This window comes from Equus quagga, chromosome 2 (genome assembly GCF_021613505.1).
Source record: "Equus quagga isolate Etosha38 chromosome 2, UCLA_HA_Equagga_1.0, whole genome shotgun sequence".
Lineage (NCBI taxonomy): Eukaryota > Metazoa > Chordata > Mammalia > Perissodactyla > Equidae > Equus > Equus quagga.
Window position 1 is genome coordinate 172,926,737 of NC_060268.1, and position 21,441 is coordinate 172,948,177.

At 45.0% G+C, this 21,441-nt stretch overlaps 1 protein-coding gene across 1 annotated transcript in view; it reads left to right on the forward strand.

The window, feature by feature from the left end:
• Positions 1 to 2,432: 2,432 nt before the first annotated feature.
• Positions 2,433 to 21,441, forward strand: part of PLPP4 (phospholipid phosphatase 4) — a 125,800-nt gene continuing 106,791 nt past the window's right edge. Inside the window, exon 1 of the mRNA XM_046654215.1 lies at positions 2,433 to 2,639. Coding sequence (XP_046510171.1) covers positions 2,584 to 2,639 — 56 coding nt within the window. The 5' untranslated portion in view covers positions 2,433 to 2,583. The remainder of the gene's footprint in view (positions 2,640 to 21,441) is intronic.

A 21,441-nucleotide genomic window follows, 5' to 3' on the forward strand; every position in this document is an offset into this window, starting at 1 on the left:
ATTCCTTTTTCTTAAATAAGTTTGGGTTGAGCCATCTGCTGCTCGCCACCACAGAAATTTCAACTGTATCAGTTCTGTGCAGCTGGTGGGCAGGGGTGGAAGGAGGTGGGGCAGGACTAACACATGGATAAAAGTTGCAGGATGGTGTGTTGAAATTCCCTGTAACGAAGAGCTTTCAACAGGAGTTTCAAAGTCACTTCTTAATGACTACAGTAATGAAGTCACATGCCCTGTCAAACTCCCTCTCTAGGTATCTCTAATACAAGCAAGAAATGATAAACTTAATGTGGCACAAAGACTCTAATTCTATGATCTTAATAACAGACCCTGGTGGGCAGGACATCCACAGCTAGGTCCCCAGCACAAACTTAACCTTGGTTTGCCCCTCTGCTCTGAGAGTGAGTTCAACCCATTATGCTGTCTAAACCCCTTCCCATCTTCCACCTCCTGCACCTATGCTCTGCCCTTTCCCAGACTTTCCTCCATTTCTGCCTTCTTACTTTGCCTTACAAGAGCTCATTCTCCTCTACAAGGCCACCCCAGACCAAACGAATGACTCCAGCTTCTGACCTCTGAGAGATCCGGTTTTCCGAAACACTTCTTTGGACTTATCAATACTGCTGTCCATCGTTCCGTCATGTTTCTTCATGATTCTTTGGTTTCCCATCTTCTTGAGGGCACATACAGACGATGAGTCCTAGCACCCAGGGCACAGCTTTGCGCAGGCTGTGCTCAGTTGCTGCTCATGGTAAGTGATGTTTTAATGTCAAGGGCTCTTGTTAGTACCCCCTTCTGAAATATGGACACCTGACAGTCTCCAACCTAGGGATTAGAGTCCACCAGGTGGACTATGGGCTCTCCTACACCCCTTTCTCAACCCATGGGAGGACAGTTGCATCCAGGGTAGTTGCAGGGCCCAAGACACAGAGGAGACAGACCCACACCTCCTCCCTCCAAGCCTTCCCATTCCACCCACATCTGACACCCCACTGCCTGATGAGATATAGTCATTCATTCATTCACCAAATACTCACCAGGCACAGTGTGCCAGGCAGCAGGTATACAGTGATGAGCAAACCAGAGCAGTTGCTGTCTGTGGTGCTTCCAGCATGGAGTCCCTTCCACACAGAGCCAGGATAGTTCCTCCTCTGCCTGCCTCTCTTCCTAGACCCTGAGCTGTCTTGGCTCAGGAATCTTGGACTGCTACATGTCCCTTTGGAAGTAGGGTCTGTCTGCCCTTTGCTGAGAGAAGCCCTCCTCCTAAGATCTTCTTTCTACCTACCCCGTTTTGTCCAAGACTGAGCTATGGCTCCTCATTCCCAGAAACTACCTTCTAATTCCCCCTGCTGACAAAACCCAGGAGAGATCTGGGCTCCCCAGGGACAACCTAATGGTCACGGTTAATGGGAATTTTGCACCTTGAATGTCCATTTGGTTTAAATTAGTAAAGCTGAGAAGTTCAAATTCTGAGAAATATAGACAATCCTGACAGGTGATGGGAAAGCAAAGCCAAGCCCTGGCTGGGCTCTGGCTTGAGGTCATGACCCCAAGGTCACCGGTGAGGGTCCAGCCTTGGGCTCTGAACCCTGAGGAGGATGAGGCTCCTGGCTCTAAGGCCCTACCCGCAGCCTGGCCGCCTCAGGCGCTGATGACTGAACGCTGTGTCAGGCACGAACGACCTGATCCCCTCCGCGAGCAGGGACCGTGCCAGTCTCTTTTTTCACATTTCACACCGCAGCAGTCCAAAGCTGCGGGGGCTGGGAGGGATCCCGTCCCCAGGGGCCACCTGGCGCTGGTGGCATGGCGGGGAGCCAATCTCGCCTTTGCCCTCAGTCTGTGCCAGGACTCTGGAGCCTGATTGACACTTCCCGAGGGCAAAGCGAAGCCTGCGAGTGATCTCGGGGGAACGGCCTAAAAAAAAACGACTTTCAGGTTGGAAAGGTGGAGGGAGGACAGAAACGGGGGGGGGGGGACGCTGCTCGGCAAGAACAGAGGGTGTGAGGGCGGCCTGGAGTCTAAGAGAATCCCCGAAGCGCTCCTCCACTACAAGCCCACGTGCGTGTGGCAGCAAGCGAGAGACCGGAGGCCGAGCGAGGAGACGCGGAGGGGCCGCGGGCAGAGCCCCAGCGAGCGCGCTGCCCGGGCGCCGAGCCCGGGGGCCGCCCACTGGCGGGGGGCGGGGAGCGGGGAGCGCGCAGGGAGGCGCGGCGGCGGCGGGGCTTCCCCGGGCTTCCCCTCCCCGCGCCGTGGGCGCCCGGCTCGGGTCCAGGGCGCGGGGGCGGCGCCGGCGCGAGGGAGCCGGGAGTCCCGATGCGCCCCCGGCTGGGCGCCGGGACGCGGGGCCGGGAGCGTGGGGAGCGGCCGGCGCGGCGTCCGGGAGCCCCGGGGCCGGAGGCGGGAGGTTTGGGCTGAGCCCTCCCCGCCGCCAGCCCGCCCCAGCCCGGCGCCCCGCCTCCCGCCCCCGCCCGCGGCTGGAGCGCGCCTCCCTCGCCGCCCCGGGTCTGGCGAGCCGGCGCCAGCGGAGCTGCGGGAGCCGCGGAGAGCACCAGGCGCCGCCACCGCGGGAGCTGCTCCGGCCGCACCATGCGGGAGCTGGCCATCGAGATCGGGGTCCGAGCCCTGCTCTTTGGGGTCTTCGTGTAAGTAGTGGCGCGCCGCGGGCGGGGACGCATGGACGCGGGGACCCACGGACCGATCGTCTCTGTGCCCCAACTTTGTTTGCGCCACCGCGTCCCGCTGGGGCCTGGATTCGAGGTCTCCTACCTGCCCAGTGCCCGGGATGTGTCCTGCGGGACCAAGAGAGACCCCCCCTCGATCCCCTTCCGGGACCCTGGGCACGACGGGACCTGCGCGCGCCGGGCTGAGACCTGCTCCCGCCACCCCCATCGTGCCGGGGAGCGGGTCCGGCAGTCGCTCGGGTCCCCTCGCCTGCGGCTTTCGTCCGCTCCGCACTACCTGCCCGGGGATTCAAGGCTGCTCCCTGGACGCGGACGCGCACCCTGGGGAAGTTTCTCTTTGTGTGATCTTCGAGCCCGCTGTTTGCAATCTTTGCCTCTGGTCCCATCTCCCATTGCCCACCCCTGCCTAGGCCAGGGCCAGGCTCGGTCTCCTGCCGTGTCTCTGGCTTTGGCGCCGGGGGTCCTGGTGAGCGTTTTCCCAGGAGGCATTTGCGGTACTTCTCCAGCTGGAAAACTGTTGCTGCGGAGGCTCTGGAAGTCGGGGTGGGGTGGGGGGCGCAGCCTGGGATGTGGGCTCCATACGCCCTGGAGCTCTGCGCGGAATCCATGTCCGCTTGGGGTGCAGGCGGAGACTGTATGGGGGCAGCAGCGAAATGCCCCGGGCTCTGAGCGGCTGGTACCTGGAAATAGCGATCTTGGAAAGAGGAGGGGGCCCTGGCGCAGCTTCTTTCAAAGATGTCTGAGCCCCAGGGCGCCCCGGGGACCCGCTGCCCACCTGCCTCCCACGGCCCCAAGCAGCAAGGAGCTGTGGCGTCTCTGTCATTCAGATCCAAACCCAGAACACCAGCTTAGACCCACTCCACAGCCCCCTGTGATCTGTCACCTAGGCGCCCACACCTCCACTTTTCCCTCCGTTAGCCGGTCAGGTTTTCTCTCCCCCTCTGCCCATGGCTGTTTTCAGACACATGTAAAATATTAAAGTTGCATGAACTTGCTGGATTCGCCGGTTTTTTTTTTTTGTCTTTTTGAAAAGCCCACTGAGCCGTTCCAAACAGGAGGCCCCTCTCTGGATTTCTGCCCCAAATCCGGAGTCATTGATGGCAGGTGGGAGGCTGTGAGATGACTTCTGTTCCGTGCAGCCAGGATGCACACATGGAAAGAAATGCCCTTTCTTGCATGTTTTCTTTGCTAGGGATTAAATTCATCCAGAGTATTTATTCACGCCATCAGAAAGGGCCGTCATCTCCCCCAGATGCAGGCAAGCCCCCTCTCCCAGCTTTGACTAAACACTAGTGTTATTCAGTGGGAAGAAGGAACGAGAACAACTTGAGTTGGGTCTTGATGCATTTGGGAAAACAGAAAACACTTTCCCCGCTGCTCACGCTATTTCTCTGCGTTTAGAATATAGGTTAAAACTAGTGATTGCCGTGTGATCAGATGGGGTCTGTTTTCAGTTGGCAGATAGGCCAAGCCACATTAATTATTATGTGATAGAAATGATAAAATAGTGTTCAGTGTGTCGTAGAATTTGACGTTTGTGGGGTGAGCGTTTCTGTGAGTAATGCTGAAATACAGTGGGGGAGGCTCTTAGGCTGCCTGGTTTGATTGCTGCTGGGAATTGTCAGATAAAAAAAGGGTCCAAAAGTATGTAAATATTTATACTGTTTTCCAATTTCGCTTCAACTATCCCTGCAAACATTTACAAGATGTTTACAAATATATAATGGTCTGTGCAGTGGATTTGAAAATCTGACAATTACCGTTCTCTGTGCTTCTTGCTTCCTCTAAGGATGTTGTATAAAAACCAGACGGGTAGTTTATATTCTTTTCTCCAAACTTCCCCTTTGTGTTAATTACTTAATTGGGGATCTGCTGTCACCCAAAGAGAAATGCTTGGGCATTGATGGCATTTTTGGATGATTTCCTGCTTTCATATCAAATTGGGAATATTAACAGTATGTCCAACTTGTGGCTCTTTTACCGGCAAAGACCAGCCTTGGTATCAGTGCGAGACTCCCTGCGTGGGAATTTTGGATGCCCAGAGGCAGATAACGACTTCTCCAAGGACCGCTGGGAGCGCGGAGATACAGATGACCGTTTGTTTTCTCAGATAAGCTTCTGGCGAGATGACAGAGGCTGACTTTTCCGGGAAATTTTTGCCAGCACTGATGTGATGGCAAGATTCAGTGGCTTGTACCCACCTCTGCCCATGAAGCTGGTGGTCTCAGCAGCAGGGCACCCCCTGGGCAGGTGTAGAAAGTCCCTCTGGACAAGCTGAATCCCGTTTCTTTGCTGCTGGGTCCAACATAACTGACATAATTCATCATGAGGTTCTGCTTGGTATTTCTACCCTATTTCTCAGGATAAGAGAATAGTCTTTTTGGGGGGAGTTACTTTACTTCTTTGCAAACTTGTGCCTCTGGGGGAGCATCAGCTGTGGATGCACCTGTTCTCTGACCACATTTGCTCTGCATGAAGGCAGGAATCCCACCACCCGATGCCCATATGCTCCCTTAGGTTCAAAGTTAGGGCTAACGAAATGCATTTTGGACCCATAGGTAGTAGGGATGTAAGCTTTCCTTTGCTGTCTTAAGGAACCAGTTCTCTATTTGTAGACCAGATTTGGTGCTGAGGTTTTCTGATTCAGGATTCCAAGAGGATGCTCTCCCAGCAACCCCCATAGGTCACCCAAGAGGTGCTCCATACCTTTTGGACAATTCTACCTAAGAAGCTCAAATCACTGGGAGGAAAGTTAGTAATGAGTAATGCAAATCAGGGCTGGCACATAAAGTTTAACCTGACAGGAAATAAATTGGTTAGAGGAACCCAGTGTTTAGGAAGAATCAAAGTACCGTGTGTAGCTGTGAGGTTGCATTTAGCGCTGTGAAGCCTGTGGGCCCAGAGGCCCCTTTGCTCTTCCTTCTGGACTGTAGGCAGAGCAGGGAGAGGAGCGCCAGTGTGCTTCCTCCATCCTGCTGCCACCCAAGGCTCCGTCAGAGATTCTGTGGGCCTTTCTGCAAATGCCAAGCCAGCGCTGGACCTTGTTGAGCAAGCGCATGGAAAGAAGGTGGCCTGTCACAGCCCCACAGATGGATGGTATATTACTACTACGTTACTTCCACTTTCACTATTATCCCAATACGATAGCTACCAGGTATTGAGAGCTTACTTGCTATGTGCCAGGCACTAATGAAGATGATCACATATACCATTTAACCCTTATACGCACCCGATGGAGGGGGGATATTGATATTTCTGCTCATGGATGAAGAAACTGAAGCATGGACAGATTAAGGAAATGTCCAAGTCACCAGGCTAATGAGGGCAGATCTCAGATCTAAATCTAGATGCTCTGACTGTCATCTGGACTCTCGTTCACCTTGCTGTACTCCTTTAGAAAAAAATAGCAGCCAGCGTTGGTCAGCCGAGGGCTTACTGTATGCCAAAGGTATTCTGTGGGATTTCTCCTTTAGTCCTTGTCTCACTTGAGGGTGCACTCTTCATTCTCTTCACAAATAAAGAAACCAAGGTGTGAAAAGGTCAAGTAACTTGCCTGAAGGTACTCAGCTAGCAGGAGGTGTCACCTGGATTCAAACAGGCAATCCACCCCCTGTCCCAAAGCCACCAGCCACTGAGATGGAATGTGTCCTGCCAGGCTTCCAGACTAGAATGAAAGTGACCACATCCTAGAAGTGATCCCCTTATGTGACCTCCCCAGAAGCAAAAGCACGGCCTGGAGTAATGTGTGGGAAGAGATGTCACTCTAGTTCTCAAGTCAGACTCTTAGGATGACACCTCAACAGTGGAGGTGGCAGTTGTGGCTCACGTTCCCTGAGAGATGGGATTAGGGCATGCTCCAGACTTTGAGGGGTCTTTCTTAGGTCTTTGGAGCCCAGAGGGCAAGATGTGGTGAGTAAATTGCTGGTAGGAGCATAAGTGATAGTATTAAAGAACGAGTGGCATGCTCCTTTCTCTCGCAGCTGTTGGCCATTGCCCTCCACAACATCTGTTAAATTGGAAAACCCTTTATTTACAGCATTGTGGAAATGACCCTGGAAATAGGATGAGGATCTGAAATGCTGACTCGGGGAAGGTGATCTGCCTATTTCACTTGTGAGGCTGGGGTCCTCAGCTCCTCCCTCCATCCATCCGTCCCTCCCTCCCTCCTTCTCTCTCTCTCCCTGCCTGTGGCTCCTGGAGGCTCCATGCCTGGGATGTCCCTCCAGGGGCTGTGGGTCTGCTCAGGATGCCGGGCTGCTCAGGTAACAGATTTGCCTCACTGTAGATCAGTCCAGCATCCTTGGTTGAGCTTCCTATGCAGGCGGCCTGTGCCAGGTGCTGGGGATGATCGGAGAAGGAAAACTGGGGGCCTCCACGGAGCTCACAGTCTGGCAGAGCAAGCACACAGTGCACCATTATTTGCTGTCTTACCCCATGCCATCACTGGTTTTGAAAGTTTTGCCTCCAAACATTTCTTTTTCATCATTCATCCAGTTGACAGATGCTTGTTTGCGGCACCTTCTAGGTGCCTGTGCTTGTAGGAGTTCTTTCCCTTCATTAGTGAACTTCGGTTGGTGCAATTCCAAACAGACTCAGGGAGCCTTGCTGCTTTAGCTGGTCCAGGTGACTTGCTTGAGGGCGCTGGCTGTCAGGTCGATGTTTGGAATAGTGACAGTAACTAACATCTTTCATTATTGCCCCTAGGATTCCAGTCTAGGACTCCAGGTTGGGGACAGTAGTTGGAGCATAGTGCTCCATTTTACTGAGAAGGAGGGGTTAATTAGTCCTGGGAGGGATGAGAAGGAGGAGACAGGTGCCAGGGAAGCCTGCCCAGAGCTGACAGCTCACCTGAGTCTTGAGCATTCAATGGCAGGTATAGAGGGCCTGGCCCGAGGACATTCCTGCAGATGGAGTGTCCTAGAGCAAAATCCTGGAGGCCCGGAGGCACATTTTGGGTGGGAATCAGGTCACCAGGTGTGACTTCAGCAGAGAGTGTGGGTTTTGGGAGGGGGTGGTAAGAGTGGCAGGAAATGAGCATGGGACAGGAATGTGGAAGCTCTCAGTGCCCTGCTGGGAAGCCTGCCCGCTCCCTTGGAGGCACTAACTGGGGAGCCCAGGAGATTTGGAACAAAAAATCACAGTGATCAGATACTTGCCCAGCAGTGTATAATGTACTCCCGTGTAATGGAAGACGATGGGCTTTGGAGATTGACAGGTCTGTGTTTGGGTTTTGACTCTGTGATTAACTAGCAAGTTGCCTGAAATCTCTGAACCTGAGTTTCTCCATGTGGGAAATACTTAACTTCATTGGGTTTTATTAGATAAGGTGCTTTAGGTGCCTGTGGTATATATAGCAAAAATTAGGTGTCTTCTCTGCACCCGTGACTCCCTCTTCATATACGTAGTGTCTAAGAATGTCGGTGTAGCGAAGTCGTCGTGACCATAGTCTTTGGCATCAGGTTGCTGGGCACTGAATCCTGGCTTTGCTACTTTTCAGCTGTGTGAGCTTTTTGGGAAAGCATTTATCCAGCTTAAGTCCTTCTTTCCCTATCTGTTCGATGGGAATGTTAACAGTATCCATGAATGTAAGGCTGGTGAGTAGAGTATTCAGCTCATTGTGGGTGCTCAGCAAATGGTCATGTTATTATCTTTTTATTGAGATGAGTCCACAATGTACACTAAAGAGAAAAGCCACAGTAGCTAATGATACTTTATGATTTACTACAAGATTTCAATAAAAGAATAAACTCCTTTAAATATATTGCAAATGATTCCTTTTAGCCCCCAAAGTGAGGTATGTACCTTGCCGTGAGTTCGTTCCCTGAGCCGTACCTGCACAGAGCAGCGTGGATGGCTCGCTGTCTGATGGAGGGGCTGATCGCAGCCCTGCAGTGTCTCAGTGGTGACTTCAACTGCTGGCCGTTTACAACAGTGATTCTGGGACATCGAATCAAAAGTGTTATCAGCTTAACTCCGTTAGATAATGTAGATGGAAAATGCTGTGTTCGCATCATTTTCTTCTGAGTCTGTTCGTCATACAGAGTTCCGTTGGAAGCCTGGTACAGGGAGTTCTTGTCATCAGACACCCGTTCTGCCCCGATTGGTTCATGCTGGACCAAGTGTGCCCAGTTCTTCTCCCCTCCCTGGAAAGGCTTCTGCCTTGTCATCTGATAAATGGAGCATCCTTCTGTTTGAAATATTATTTGCCGCTGTAAAATGAGTTGACTGCACCCAGAATTCTGAACATTGATGATGTTTTTCCACAGGAAGATAAATGCTTATAACCCTACAAAAGGAGATGGTTAGTTTTATAAGTTGTGGCTAAAGTTATCTCAATTACTTATAAAGATTATGCCTTTTATGACCCACACAAGGCTCATAAAAGCTCCCAGCCTCTATTTTTCTCTGATAGTGTTTTTAAATATGAAAATCATCTTAGTAATATTGCTTCTGTAAAAATTATAACATTGGTGTTCTGTGGATGAATTAGAGACGCTGGTTCACAGTGAGGAGGTGAATTCATACCGGACCATGCCCGCCAGCGTGTCCTCCTCATTCAGCTAAAGGCTCAAAGGTGTTAAGGAGGGGCTTGGAGATGCCCGGGACGGGCGAGCAGGAAGCTGAGACTGTGGGGCGGCTTCATCACAGTCTTTCAGTGTGTGACTGTGAAAAATTGTCCCGCAGACGTGAGGGACTAGCTGTTATTCTGTCTCCACTGAAGACAAGGGAAGAAGAAACGGGGTCAGAATCTGCTGGAGCATTTAGGTTGGTTTTCAGAAAGGTAGCAGTCTGCCAATCGATGCCAGATGTTTCTTTCTGCTCTACCAGCGGGTTTTAAAAATCTGTTTTTATTGAAGGATTCTTTTGAATCAAATGAAATTGCTATTTGACTATTTTGACCTACAAAAACGGGAATTTAGTTTAAACTAAAAATAACGTACACAAAGTGTACGATTCATAACGGTACAACTGCCCAGAATACCCTCTCCCTGCCAGTCCCCCTCCACCACCCCTGAGGGTCTCCCCCACCCTGACTTCTAACACCATTTTTGAACTCTGTGTAGACGGAATCGTGCAGTGTGCACTCCTGTGTGTGTCAGTGGAATCATACAGTGTGCTGTCGTGTGTGTGACTTTTTGTTCGGTGTTTTTTTGAGATTCATCCGTGTTGGGCACAGTTGTAGTTTGTTAATTGTCACTGTTGTAGAGCATTTCGTTGTGTGATTGTACCTCTTTAATTACTCATTTTACTCTTTATCGATGTTTGGATTATTTACTGCTTTTGCCTATTAAGCAAAATACTGCTATTGTTTTCTAGTGAACATATTTTGAATTTCTGTTGAGTATAAACCTAGGAGTGGAAATGCTGGGTTATTCATCTGAGGTTTTTAAAGAAGGATTTGGCTTCTCTTTGTCCAGCTATAATTCTGAAAGAGAGGTCTAGTCTGTATGCTGCTTTAATCCGGATCTGTTGAACAGCTACTTTGTGTAAAGCGGCGGTGGGCCTGGCGAATGACTCGAGGAAGCCCAGAGCTGGGTCTGCACGCTGCAGGAGGGCGGGTCGGGTGGCACCGCGGTCCACTTGTGCGCACTGACTGCTGAGTGTAAAGAGGTGCCCTGGCTTCCTCCTCTGTAAGATCGAAACTACAATGTCACCTCCAGGGGGGCTGTAAAGATGAAGGGCTGTAATGTGTGACAGGTGCCTAGTTCAAAGCTGGCACATAGTGGGCATCAAAGTACTGCCCTTTCCTTCCTTCCTCTCCCTTCCCTCTGGTGGGGAGGTGGAGATCTGGATCAATCAGAAGATTCCTAATTTCACAATGTAATAACAATGCGAGTGCAGTTCTCAGTACCACAGGAGAGCTGAGTCTTGAACTAGGATTTAGAAAGTTGGGGGAAGGCATTCTAAATAGTTGTCCAAGAAGCCTCTGGGAAAAAGAAATGGCCAATGTGTATATATGGGTAGGTATCTTTTAATTGACCTATGCCTCCACCTTGGGTCTAGGTAAGAAGGGAGGTGGAGGAAGGAAAGGAGACAAGCTTTAACACTCGGTCCGTGACAGCTTTGTACCAGGCAGCTGTCACACGTTCAACGATTTAATCTTTGTAACCCACCAGGAGGTGATATTGGCGTCCTCGTTTACAGAGTTAAGAGTTAATGCTCCTCATATACAAAGAGCTCTTACCAATCAATAAGAAAAGAGAAGAGCTCTTCAAAAGAAAAATGGGCAGTGGATAGGAACAGGGAACTAATAAATACAAGTAACTTCAAAACACCTTTAAATGGGTGATTTCCATAGAGATGCAATATATGCATCTGAAAACGACGAAATAACATTAAGTGTAGATTTGCACAAGCTTTTTCTGTGCTGTAGTGAAGGACTGTGCAGCCATTGAAATTAGTTATATAGATAACCGGTGACTTGGGAAGATATCCATAAACTGTTGTTGAGAGATGAAAAGCAGGTTACAAAAGTGAGATAATGCTACTTTCATGTGGTAAGGTAATAAAATCAGTTTGTGTCTGTGTCTGTAAGAAAAATAGCCATAAAGATACACAGTGACATCTTAATGGTTATTTCAGGCTGATGGGATTATATAATATTTGCCTTTTTCTTTATGCTGTTTATTGTTAAGTTATCTTACAGTAAACATTTATTACTTTCATATCTAATCAGAAAAATCAATATAGATGTTTCCCGTTATGGGGGGAAAAAAGGGAAGCTAATGAAATATCCTTAGTTAGAACTCTTGATGATTCTTTTGTGATTGCTTTAGAAATATCTGAAGTGGGAATGTGTTAAAAATCAATCTTTCTATGTTTTATATCAACTAACATTTAAAGAAAAGTCAGGAAGTAAGGATTAACACCCAGGATGCGCAGGGTTTTGGTGAAACAGACACGATGAGACGCTGCAGGTGGAATTGTAAATGGACACAACCCTTTCGAAGAGCAATATTGCAGCGCAAAAAAGCTGCAAAATTATTCCTGCCCTTTGGCTTAGAATCTTTTGAAAAAAATCTGTTGAAGCGCTAATGTAAGAGATGCCAAAATCCTCATGTATAAAAATGTTCATTGCAATTTTCCATACAAAGCAAACATATTTGTCAAATCAAAATAAAAACTCAAATGGCCATTTGAACAATGGTTTGATGAATTATGGACACAAAGAGAATATTATATAGCCGCTAAAATAATCCTTTTGAAAATCATGAAGAAACATGGTGAATTTTGTGATGTAATAGTTAAGGAAAAAAGCACTATACCACAATATATCTCAGAATTACAACTGTTTGAAATATGTCTGATGTGGGCAAATATTAGAAAGAATTACACAAAAGTGAATGTGATGGGAATGAATGTTTCCCCTCACTTAAAAATTTTTTGAAGATTATGAAATAATTGTAAAAAATAAAATAATACAAAAAATACGTTTTCCTAAACTCCTTCGCTTTTCTCTGCCAATTCCATTGCCTTCACTTTTTTGAAGTTGAACTTTTAAACGCACACACATATATAACTAAGAACACATTTTATCTACAGTTTAAAATTTTTTACTTATCTTGGTGGTGTTTTCTCTCTATACATCTACTTGATTCTTTTTACTGGTTGTGTGGTGTTCCGTTGTAGTAACCTACTCATGGATTTTAGGGTGTTTTCATTTATTGCTATAACAAGCAATATTGCAAGTCTGCATGCATTGCAGTGCACTTGTTCAAGTATTGCTGTCGTAAACTTTTGCAAATGACATTTCTTGGTCAAAGGCCACATGTATTTTAAATTCTGATGGACACTGTCCAACTGTTTACCCAAAGGCCTATACATACATTCTACCAACAGTGTGTGAAGGTGTCTGTTTTTTGACGTCACTGCCAATAATGGATGTTATTAATGTTTTATATTTATATCATGGGAGGGAATATAACATTTATATCTCTTCACTTGTGTATTGGTAATTTGTGGGGTTTTTTTTTAGTGAAATAACTGTCATTTCCCTTTATCCTTGCTTTTATTGGATCTTTAAATTTGTCTTATTGACGTGTAGGAGTGCTTTATGCTTTATAGATATTAAGCTTTTCTTTCATATGTTGCAAATTTTTTTTCATGTCTGTGGTTGACTTTCAGGTTTCTTTGCAATTTCTATTATTGTGCATGCTTTAGTTTTTATGTAGTTAAATCTATCAATCATTTTCTTTATGGTTTCGTAGTTTTTGTCCTATTTAGAAAGTCCTTTCTCATCTAAAACAGAAATATTCTTCTGTATTGCCTACCGTTTTATGCTTTCATTTTTAAATTTCAATTCTTTAACATATTAGAAATTTATTTTTTAATTTATGGAGTTTGGTAGAGAATTTAACTTTTTTCTTGCATATGGTTTGTCAATTATGAAATAGACATTTTCTCGGTGATGCCTTTATTAGATACAAATTTCCATAAGTCCGTGGGGTTGCAAGTGGATTCTCTTCTGATGATCTGTTTGCCTGTTGTGGCTTAATGTAAAGGTTTTGTAGTATATTTAACTATCTGGGGGGAAATGGCCCCTTCTCCCTGCGAATGGGGTATATATAGCTCACTGGTTAAGCCTGCAGGCTCCAGAGCCAGGAGGCCTGGGTTCGAAGCACAAATGTGCTCTTTACCAGTGATGTGAACAGGGCAGGTTGCTTTATCTCTGCTCTTCGCTTGCCTAGTCTTAAATATGGGGATAATGTACATAATGATAGTGCTAAAATAGTTTCATTACATTGAGATCAGAGACTGTGGCTTGTGTGATTTCCATGTTTTATAGTTTGTTATGATTTTTCTGTATGGCCACATACATAGTTAGTTTTTTGTAAATTTATATAGCTTGAACATAATGAATAGTTGTTGTTTGGTGGGTACAAAGCTCTAAATATAATAAAGCAAGTTAGCTGTGCTATTTAAATCCTCTATAGTCTCGTTCTTTTAAATTCACTCGTTTTAACTGGTCCTTTTTAATGTGAAGATATGCTAGCTCTGTCAAACTAGGGTAATTAAGGCATTCGCTTTTTTTTTTTGAGACAACTAATATTTATCATTTGCTGCCAACTTATTCTCTGTTTTCTTTTTGTGGTACTGCATTTTGATGTATTTTTTTCCTCTTTTTACTTTTTTGCTTTTAGCTGAATAGCTCAAGTTTTCTTTGCTACCATCCTTTTTTCCATTAGTGATTCAGAAGTCAAAATTTCTGTCTCCATTTCTAGTTAGTGTTCCTAAGTTTTATCTCCTTCTGGCAAACCTTTTATCTTTATGAAGTTTCCATCTTTGTGTTAATGTTCCTTATCTTGAAGTCTGCTTTATCTAATATTAATAGATAGCTACATTATCTTTCTTGAAACTAAAGTCTGAACAGAATATATTTTTCAATCCTTTTATTTTCAACCTATCTGTATTTTTATGTTTAATATATGTCTCTTGTAAACAGCATTTAGTTGTGCCTTTTAATTTTAGCCAAGTGGCCAATCTCTGCTATTTAATTGGAGTGATTAAACCATTTATAGTTAATGCAACTATTGATATGGTTGGGTTAAATCTGCCGCCATGTTATTTGTTTTCTATTTGTCTCATCTGTTCTTTGTCCCTCTTTTTCTGTCTTCTTTTAGATTAATCAAATACTTGTTAGTTTTATGTTTTATCTTCTTTATTATATTTTTTGCTACACCTCTTAAAAAATTTCTTTAGGGAGCCGGCCCCATGGCGGAGTGGTTGGGTTCGCGTGCTCCACTTTGGCGGCCCAGGGTTTCACCAGTTTGGATCCTGGGTGCGGACATGGCACCACTCATCAGGCCACGCTGAGGTGGCATCCCACATGCCACAACTATAAGGACCCACAACTAAAAATACACAACTATGTACCGGGGGGCTTTGGGGAGAAAAAAGGAAAAATAAAATCTTTTGAAAAAATTTTTTTTAGTAGTTTCTCTGGAGATTACAATATGCATTTTTTACTTATCACCATTAAGTCAATATTACACCATTTCACAAACAATGTAAAAATCTTATGACAGCATAATTTCACTTCTTCCCTCATGCCATTGGTACATTGTCATAGATTTCACTTCTACATGTAAGGTCCATAGAACATTTAAATTATTTTTGTCTTAAGCAATCAATACAATTTTACAGAAATTAAATTTTAAAAAAATATTTACCCACGCATTTGCTGTTTCCAGTGCTCTTTCCTTTTAGGATTCTATCCCTTCCGCCTGAAGAACTTCCTTTAGCTTTTCTTAATAGTACAGGTTTGATAGAAATGAATTGTCTTGGCTTTTGTTTTATTGGAATTGTCCTTATTTTATCTTTATTTTTTAATTTAATTTAATTTTTTTGAGGAAGATTAGCCCTGAGCTAACTTCTGCCAATCCTCCTCTTTTTGCTGAGGAAGACTGGCCCTGAGCTAACATCCATGCCCATCTTCCTCTACTTTATATGTGGGACGCCTACCACAGCATGGCTTGCCAAGCAGTGCCATGTCTGCACCCGGGATCTGAACCAGCAAACCCTGGGCCACTGAGAAGCGGAACGTGCGCACTTAACTGCTGCACCACCGAGCTGGCCTCTGTCTTTATTTTTTTATTTATTTATTTTTTTATTAATGTTATGATAGATTACAACCTTGTGAGATTTCAGTTGTACATTTTTGTTAGTCATGTTGTGGGTACACCACTTCCCCCTCTGTGCCCTCCCCCCACCCCCCCTTTTCCCTGGTAACCACCGATCAGATCTCCTTATCAATATGCTAATTTCCACCTATGAGTGGAGTCATATAGAGTTCGTCTTTCTCTGACTGGCTTATTTCGCTTAACATAATACCCTCGAGGTCCATCCACGTTGTTGTGAATGGGCCGATTTTGTCTTTTTTTATGGCTGAGTAGTATTCCATTGTGTATATATACCACATCTTCTTTATCCAATCATCAGTTTCTGGGCATGTAGGCTGGTTGCACGTCTTGGCTATTGTAAATAATGCTGCGATGAACATAGGGGTGCAACGGACTCTTGAGATTTCTGATATCAGGTTCTTAGGATAGATACCCAGTAATGGGATGGCTGGGTCATAGGGTATTTCTATTTTTAACTTTTTGAGAAATCTCCATACTGTTTTCCATAGTGGCTGTATCAGTTTGCATTCCCACCAACAGTGTATGAGGGTTCCTTTTTCTCCACAACCTCTCCAACATTTGTCGCTCTTGGTTTTGGATGTTTTTGCCAATCTAACGGGTGTAAGGTGATATCTTAGTGTAGTTTTGATTTGCATTTCCCTGATGATTAGCGATGATGAACATCTTTTCATGTGTCTATTGGCCATATTCATATCTTCTTTTGAGAAATGTCTGTTCATGTCCTCTGCCCATTTTTTGATCGGGTTGTTTGTTTTTTTGTTGTTAAGCAGTGTGAGTTCTTTGTATATTATGGAGATTAACCCTTTGTCGGATAAGTGGCTTGTAAATATTTTTTCCCAATTAGTGAGCTGTTTTTTTGTTTCAATCCTGTTTTCCCTTGCCTTGAAGAAGCTCTTTAGTCTGATGAAGTCCCATTTGTTTATTCTTTCTATTGTTTCCCTCAACTGAGGAGTTACAGTGTCCGAAAAGATTCTTTTGAAACTGATGTCAAAGAGTGTACTGCCTATATTCTCTTCCAAAAGACTTATTGTCTCAGGCCTAATCTTTAGGTCTTTGATCCATTTTGAGTTTATTTTGGTGTGTGGTGAAAAAGACTGGTCAATTTTCAATCTTTTGCATGTAGCTGTCCAGTTTTCCCAGCACCATTTGTTGAAGAGACTTTCTTTTCTCCATTGTAGGCCCTCTGCTCCTTTGTCGAAGATTAGCTGTCCATAGATGTGTGGTTTTATCTCTGGGCTTTCAATTCTGTTCCATTGATCTGTGGACCTGTTTTTGTACCAGTACCATGCTGTTTTGATCACTGTAGCTTTGTAGTATGTTTTGAAATCGGGGATTGTGATTCCGCCGGCTTTGTTTTTCTTGCTCAGGATTGCTTTAGCAATTCGCGGTCTTTTGTTGCCCCATATGAATTTTAGGATTGTTTGTTCAATTTCTGTGAAGAATGTTCTTGGGATTCTGATTGGGATAGCATTGAATCTGTATATTGCTTTAGGTAGTATGGACATTTTAACTATGTTTATTCTTCCAATCCATGTGCAAGGAATGTCTTTCCATCTCTTTATGTCATTGTCAATTTCTTTCAAGAAAGTCTTGTAGTTTTCATTGTATAGATCCTTCACTTCCTTGGTTAAGTTTATCCCAAGGTATTTTATTCTTTTCGTTGTGATTGTGAATGGGATTGAGTTCTTGAGTTCTTTTTCTGTTAGTTCATTGTTAGTGTATAGAAATGCTACTGATTTATGCGCGTTAATTTTATACCCTGCTACTTTGCTGTAGTTGTTGATTATTTCTAATAGTTTTTCTGTGGATTCTTTGGGGTTTTCTATATATAAGATCATGTCGTCTGCAAACAACGAGAGTTTTACTTCTTCGTTACCTATTTGGATTCCTTTTATTTCTTTTTCATGCCGAATTGCTCTGGCCAGCACCTCCAGTACTGTGTTGAATAGGAGTGGTGAAAGTGGGCACCCTTGTCTTGTTCCTGTCCTCAGAGAGATGGCTTTCAGTTTTTGTCCATTGAGTATGATGTTGGCTGTGGGTCTATCATATATGGCCTTTATTATGTTGAGGTACTTTCCTTCAATACCCATTTTACTGAGGGTTTTTATCATAAATGGGTGTTGGATCTTGTCGAATGCTTTCTCTGCATCTATTGAGATGATCATGTGGTTTTTGTTTTTCATTTTGTTGATGTAGTGTATCACGTTGATTGACTTGCGGATGTTGAACCATCCCTGTGTCCCTGGTATAAATCCCACTTGATCATGGTGTATAATCTTTTTGATGTATTGCTGTATTCGGTTTGCCAGAATTTTGTTGAGGATTTTTGCATCTATGTTCATCAGTGATATCGGCCTGTAGTTCTCCTTCTTTGTGTTGTCCTTGTCAGGTTTGGGGATCAGAGTGATGTTGGCTTCATAGAATGTGTTAGGGAGTTCTCCATCTTTCTCAATTTTCTGGAACAGTTTGAGGAGAATAGGTATTAAGTCTTCTTTGAATGTTTGGTAGAATTCTCCAGAGAAGCCATCTGGTCCTGGACTCTTATTTTTGGGGAGGTTTTTGATTACCGTTTCTATTTCCTTACTTGTGATTGGCCTATTCAGATTCTCCATTTCTTCCTGATTCAGTTTGGGGAGATTGTAGGAGTCTAGGAATTTGTCCATTTCTTCCAGGTTGTTCAATTTGTTGGCATATAGTTTTTCATAGTATTCTCTTATGATCTCTTGTATTTCATTGGTATCTGTTGTGATTTCTCCTCTGTCATTCCTAATTTTATTAATTTGCGATTTCTCTCTTCTTTTCTTGGTGAGTCTGGCTAGGGGTTTGTCTATTTTGTTAATTCTTTCGAAGAACCAACTCTTTGTTTCATTGATCCTTTCTATTGTCTTTTTTGTTTCAATATCGTTTATTTCTGCTCTTATTTTTATTATTTCCCTCCTTCTACTGACTCTGGGCTTTGTTTGTTCTTCTTTTTCTAGTTCTGTTAGGTGTCGTTTGAGGTTGCTTATGTGAGCTTTTTCTTGTTTAGTGAGGTGAGCCTGTATTGCGATGAATTTCCCTCTTAGGACTGCTTTTGCTGCATCCCAAATGGTTTGGTATGTCGTGTTCTCATTTTCATTAGTCTCCAGATAAAATTTGATTTCTTCTTTAATTTCTTCAATGATCCATTGTTTGTTGAGAAGCGTGTTGTTTAGTCTCCACATTTTTGCACCTTTCTCTGCTTTTTTCTTGTAGTTGATTTCTAGTTTAATAGCATTGTGATCAGAAAAGATGCTTGATATTATTTCAACTCTCTTGTGTTTATTGATGTTTGCTTTGGTTCCCAAAATATGGTCAATCCTTGAGAATGTTCCATGTGCACTTGAGAAGAATGTGTAACCTGCTGTTTTTGGATGAAGTGTTCTATATATATCTATTAAGTCCATCTGGTCTAATTTTTCATTTAATTCTATTATTTCCTTGTTGATTTTCTGTCTGGATGTTCTGTCCATTGGTGTGTTGAGGTCCCCTACTATTATTGTATTGTTGTTGATGTCTTCTTTTAGTTCTATTAAGAGTTGCTTTACAAATTTTGGTGCTCCTGTGTTGGGTGCGTATATATTTATAAGTGTTATGTCTTCTTGGTGGAGAGTCCCTTTTATCATTATATACTGTCCCTCTTTATCTGTTTTGCTTTGAAATCTACCTTGTCTGATATTAGTATAGCGACACCTGCTTTCTTTTGTTCATTATTAGCTTGGAGTATTGTTCTCCATCCCTTCACTCTGAGTCTGTGTTTGTCTTTGGGGCTGAGGTGTGTTTCCTGGAGGCAGCATATTGTTGGATCTTGTTCTTTGATCCATCCTGCCACTCTGTGTCTTTTGATTGGGGAGTTCAATCCATTTACATTTAGAGTGATTATTGAGATGTGGGGGCCTACCACTACCATTTTGTGTCTTGTTTTCCGGTTTTCTTCAGTTTCCTTTGTTTCTCGTCCCATGGTTTAATCTGTTCTGATGTAGAGCTGCTACTCTCTGTTGTTGTCCTTCTACTTATCTCCTCTGCTCTTGGTTTTGTAGCCCCTTTCCTTTTTTGGATTTTTCAGGAACGAGGGTTTTCCTGAGGATTTCCTGAAGAGGAGGTTTTGTGGCAATGAACTCCCTTAATTTTTGTTTATCTGGGAAAGTTTTTATTTCTCCATCGTATTTGAAGGATATTTTCGCTGGGTAGAGAATTCTCGGCTGTAGATTTTTGTCCTTCAGAGTTTTGAATATATCATTCCACTCTCTTCTAGCCTGTAAAGTTTCTGCTGAGAAATCTGCTGATAGCCTGATGGGGGTTCCTTTGTAGGTTAGTTTCTTTTGCCTGGCTGTCCTTAGTATTTTCTCCTTGTCGTTGACTTTTGCTAGCTTCACTACTATATGCCATGGAGTTGGTCTTCTTGCATTCATAAAGTTTGGAGATCTATTGGCTTCTGTCACCTGAAGATCCATCTCTCTCACCAGATTTGGGAAGTTCTCAGCCATTATTTCTTTGAATAGGCTTTCTGCCCCTTTCTCCTTCTCTTCTCCCTCTGGTATACCTGTAATCCTTACGTTGCATCTCCTAATTGTGTCTGATAATTCTCGGAGAGTTTCTTCATTTCTTTTTAGTCTTGCTTCTCTCTCCTCCTCTGCCTGCAGCAATTCTGTATTGCCATCTTCCAAATTGCTAATTCTTTCCTCCATATTATCGGCCCTACTGTTCAGAGCATCTAGATTTTTCTTAATCTCCTCTATTGTGTTCTTCATTTCCAATATTTCTGTTTGGTTCTTCTTTACCGTATCAAACTCTTTTGTGACATAGCTCCTGAACTCGTTGAGTTGTCGGTCAGAATTCTCTCTTAACTCATTGAGAATTTTAATGATGGCTGTTTTGAAGTCATCATCATTTAGGTTATATATCTCATTTTCTTTAGGATTGTTTTCTGTGTATTTGTTACTTTCTTTCTGTTCTGGAGATTTAATGTATTTTTTCATATTGCTTGATGTTGTTGATTTGTGCCTCCGCATGGAGATAGAGTTTAGTTGCTCCTTTCACTTGTTTCAGCTGCTGCAGTGGGGGAGCAGCTGTTTATACTGCACCAACCAGGAACCCTGTCTGCAGTTGCTAACTGGGCCTGGGCCCCTCCTCGTAGCCACAGTGGCCCTTTGGATTCCCTCCTCTGCCGTGGGGGCCGTCACAGGGGGGCTTCAGGCTGCTGGTGCCTACTGTTGCAGCCCACCTAGATGTGCTCTCTCCTTGAGGTCTGCAATGGTGTTATGGGCTTTTCCAGCGGCCAGGGGTGGGATCACTTATGTTTGTCACTCCGTTGCTGTCGGCACCCACAAAATCTCACTTGTCCTCTATGGGTCGCAGGAGAGCTATTGGCATCTTCTACAGTCTGTGGTTAGTTCACCTAGCTATGCTGCTTTTGCCTTGTGGCTGGCGGCTGGGTGCCTTCTACTGGTGCTGTGCAGAGGCTTTCCCTAAGGCTGCTGTGAGCCTGTAGGGTTTCCCCCTAGGCTACGAAGCTGGGACTCTGGAACTCACCCCAGCCCCAGTCCTCTCCGAGATCTCCAGCTATCCCTAGTCCCACAGGGCGGGCAATGGCAGCTGGGGGTCGCCCCGCCCTCTGGGATTCTCCCTGGGCCTCTCCCGGAGCCGTGAATGCTGGGCGTGGCCCCTCTGCTAATGGCAGACAGAGAGCTTTGTCTGCTGCCCGGGCGGAACTCCGAGGCTTCCCCTCCGGGTCGCAGAGCCGGCCTTTGAAACTTCCCCCAGCCCCGGTCCTCTCCGAGATCTCCGGCAATCCCTACTCCCACGGGGCGGGCAACGGCAGCTGGGAGACCTCTGTACCCTCAGCGACTCTCTCTGGGACCCTCTGGGTGCCGCGAACACCAGGCGGGGTCTCCCCGCTAATGGCGGGGAGAGACTCTCCCCGCGGGCTCAGGTGTGCAACTCCAAAGTTTCCCTCTGCGTTTAGGAGTAATTGCAGGGGGTTTAGGTAAGGTTCTGGTCACCTGTTTCCACCGTCGCTCCTCTGTTGTGTGCTCGCTCCTGCCCTAGATGTGTGTAGATCCTCTGGGGGCGTCCGTTGGAAGAAAGCCGCTTGTGGGTACTAG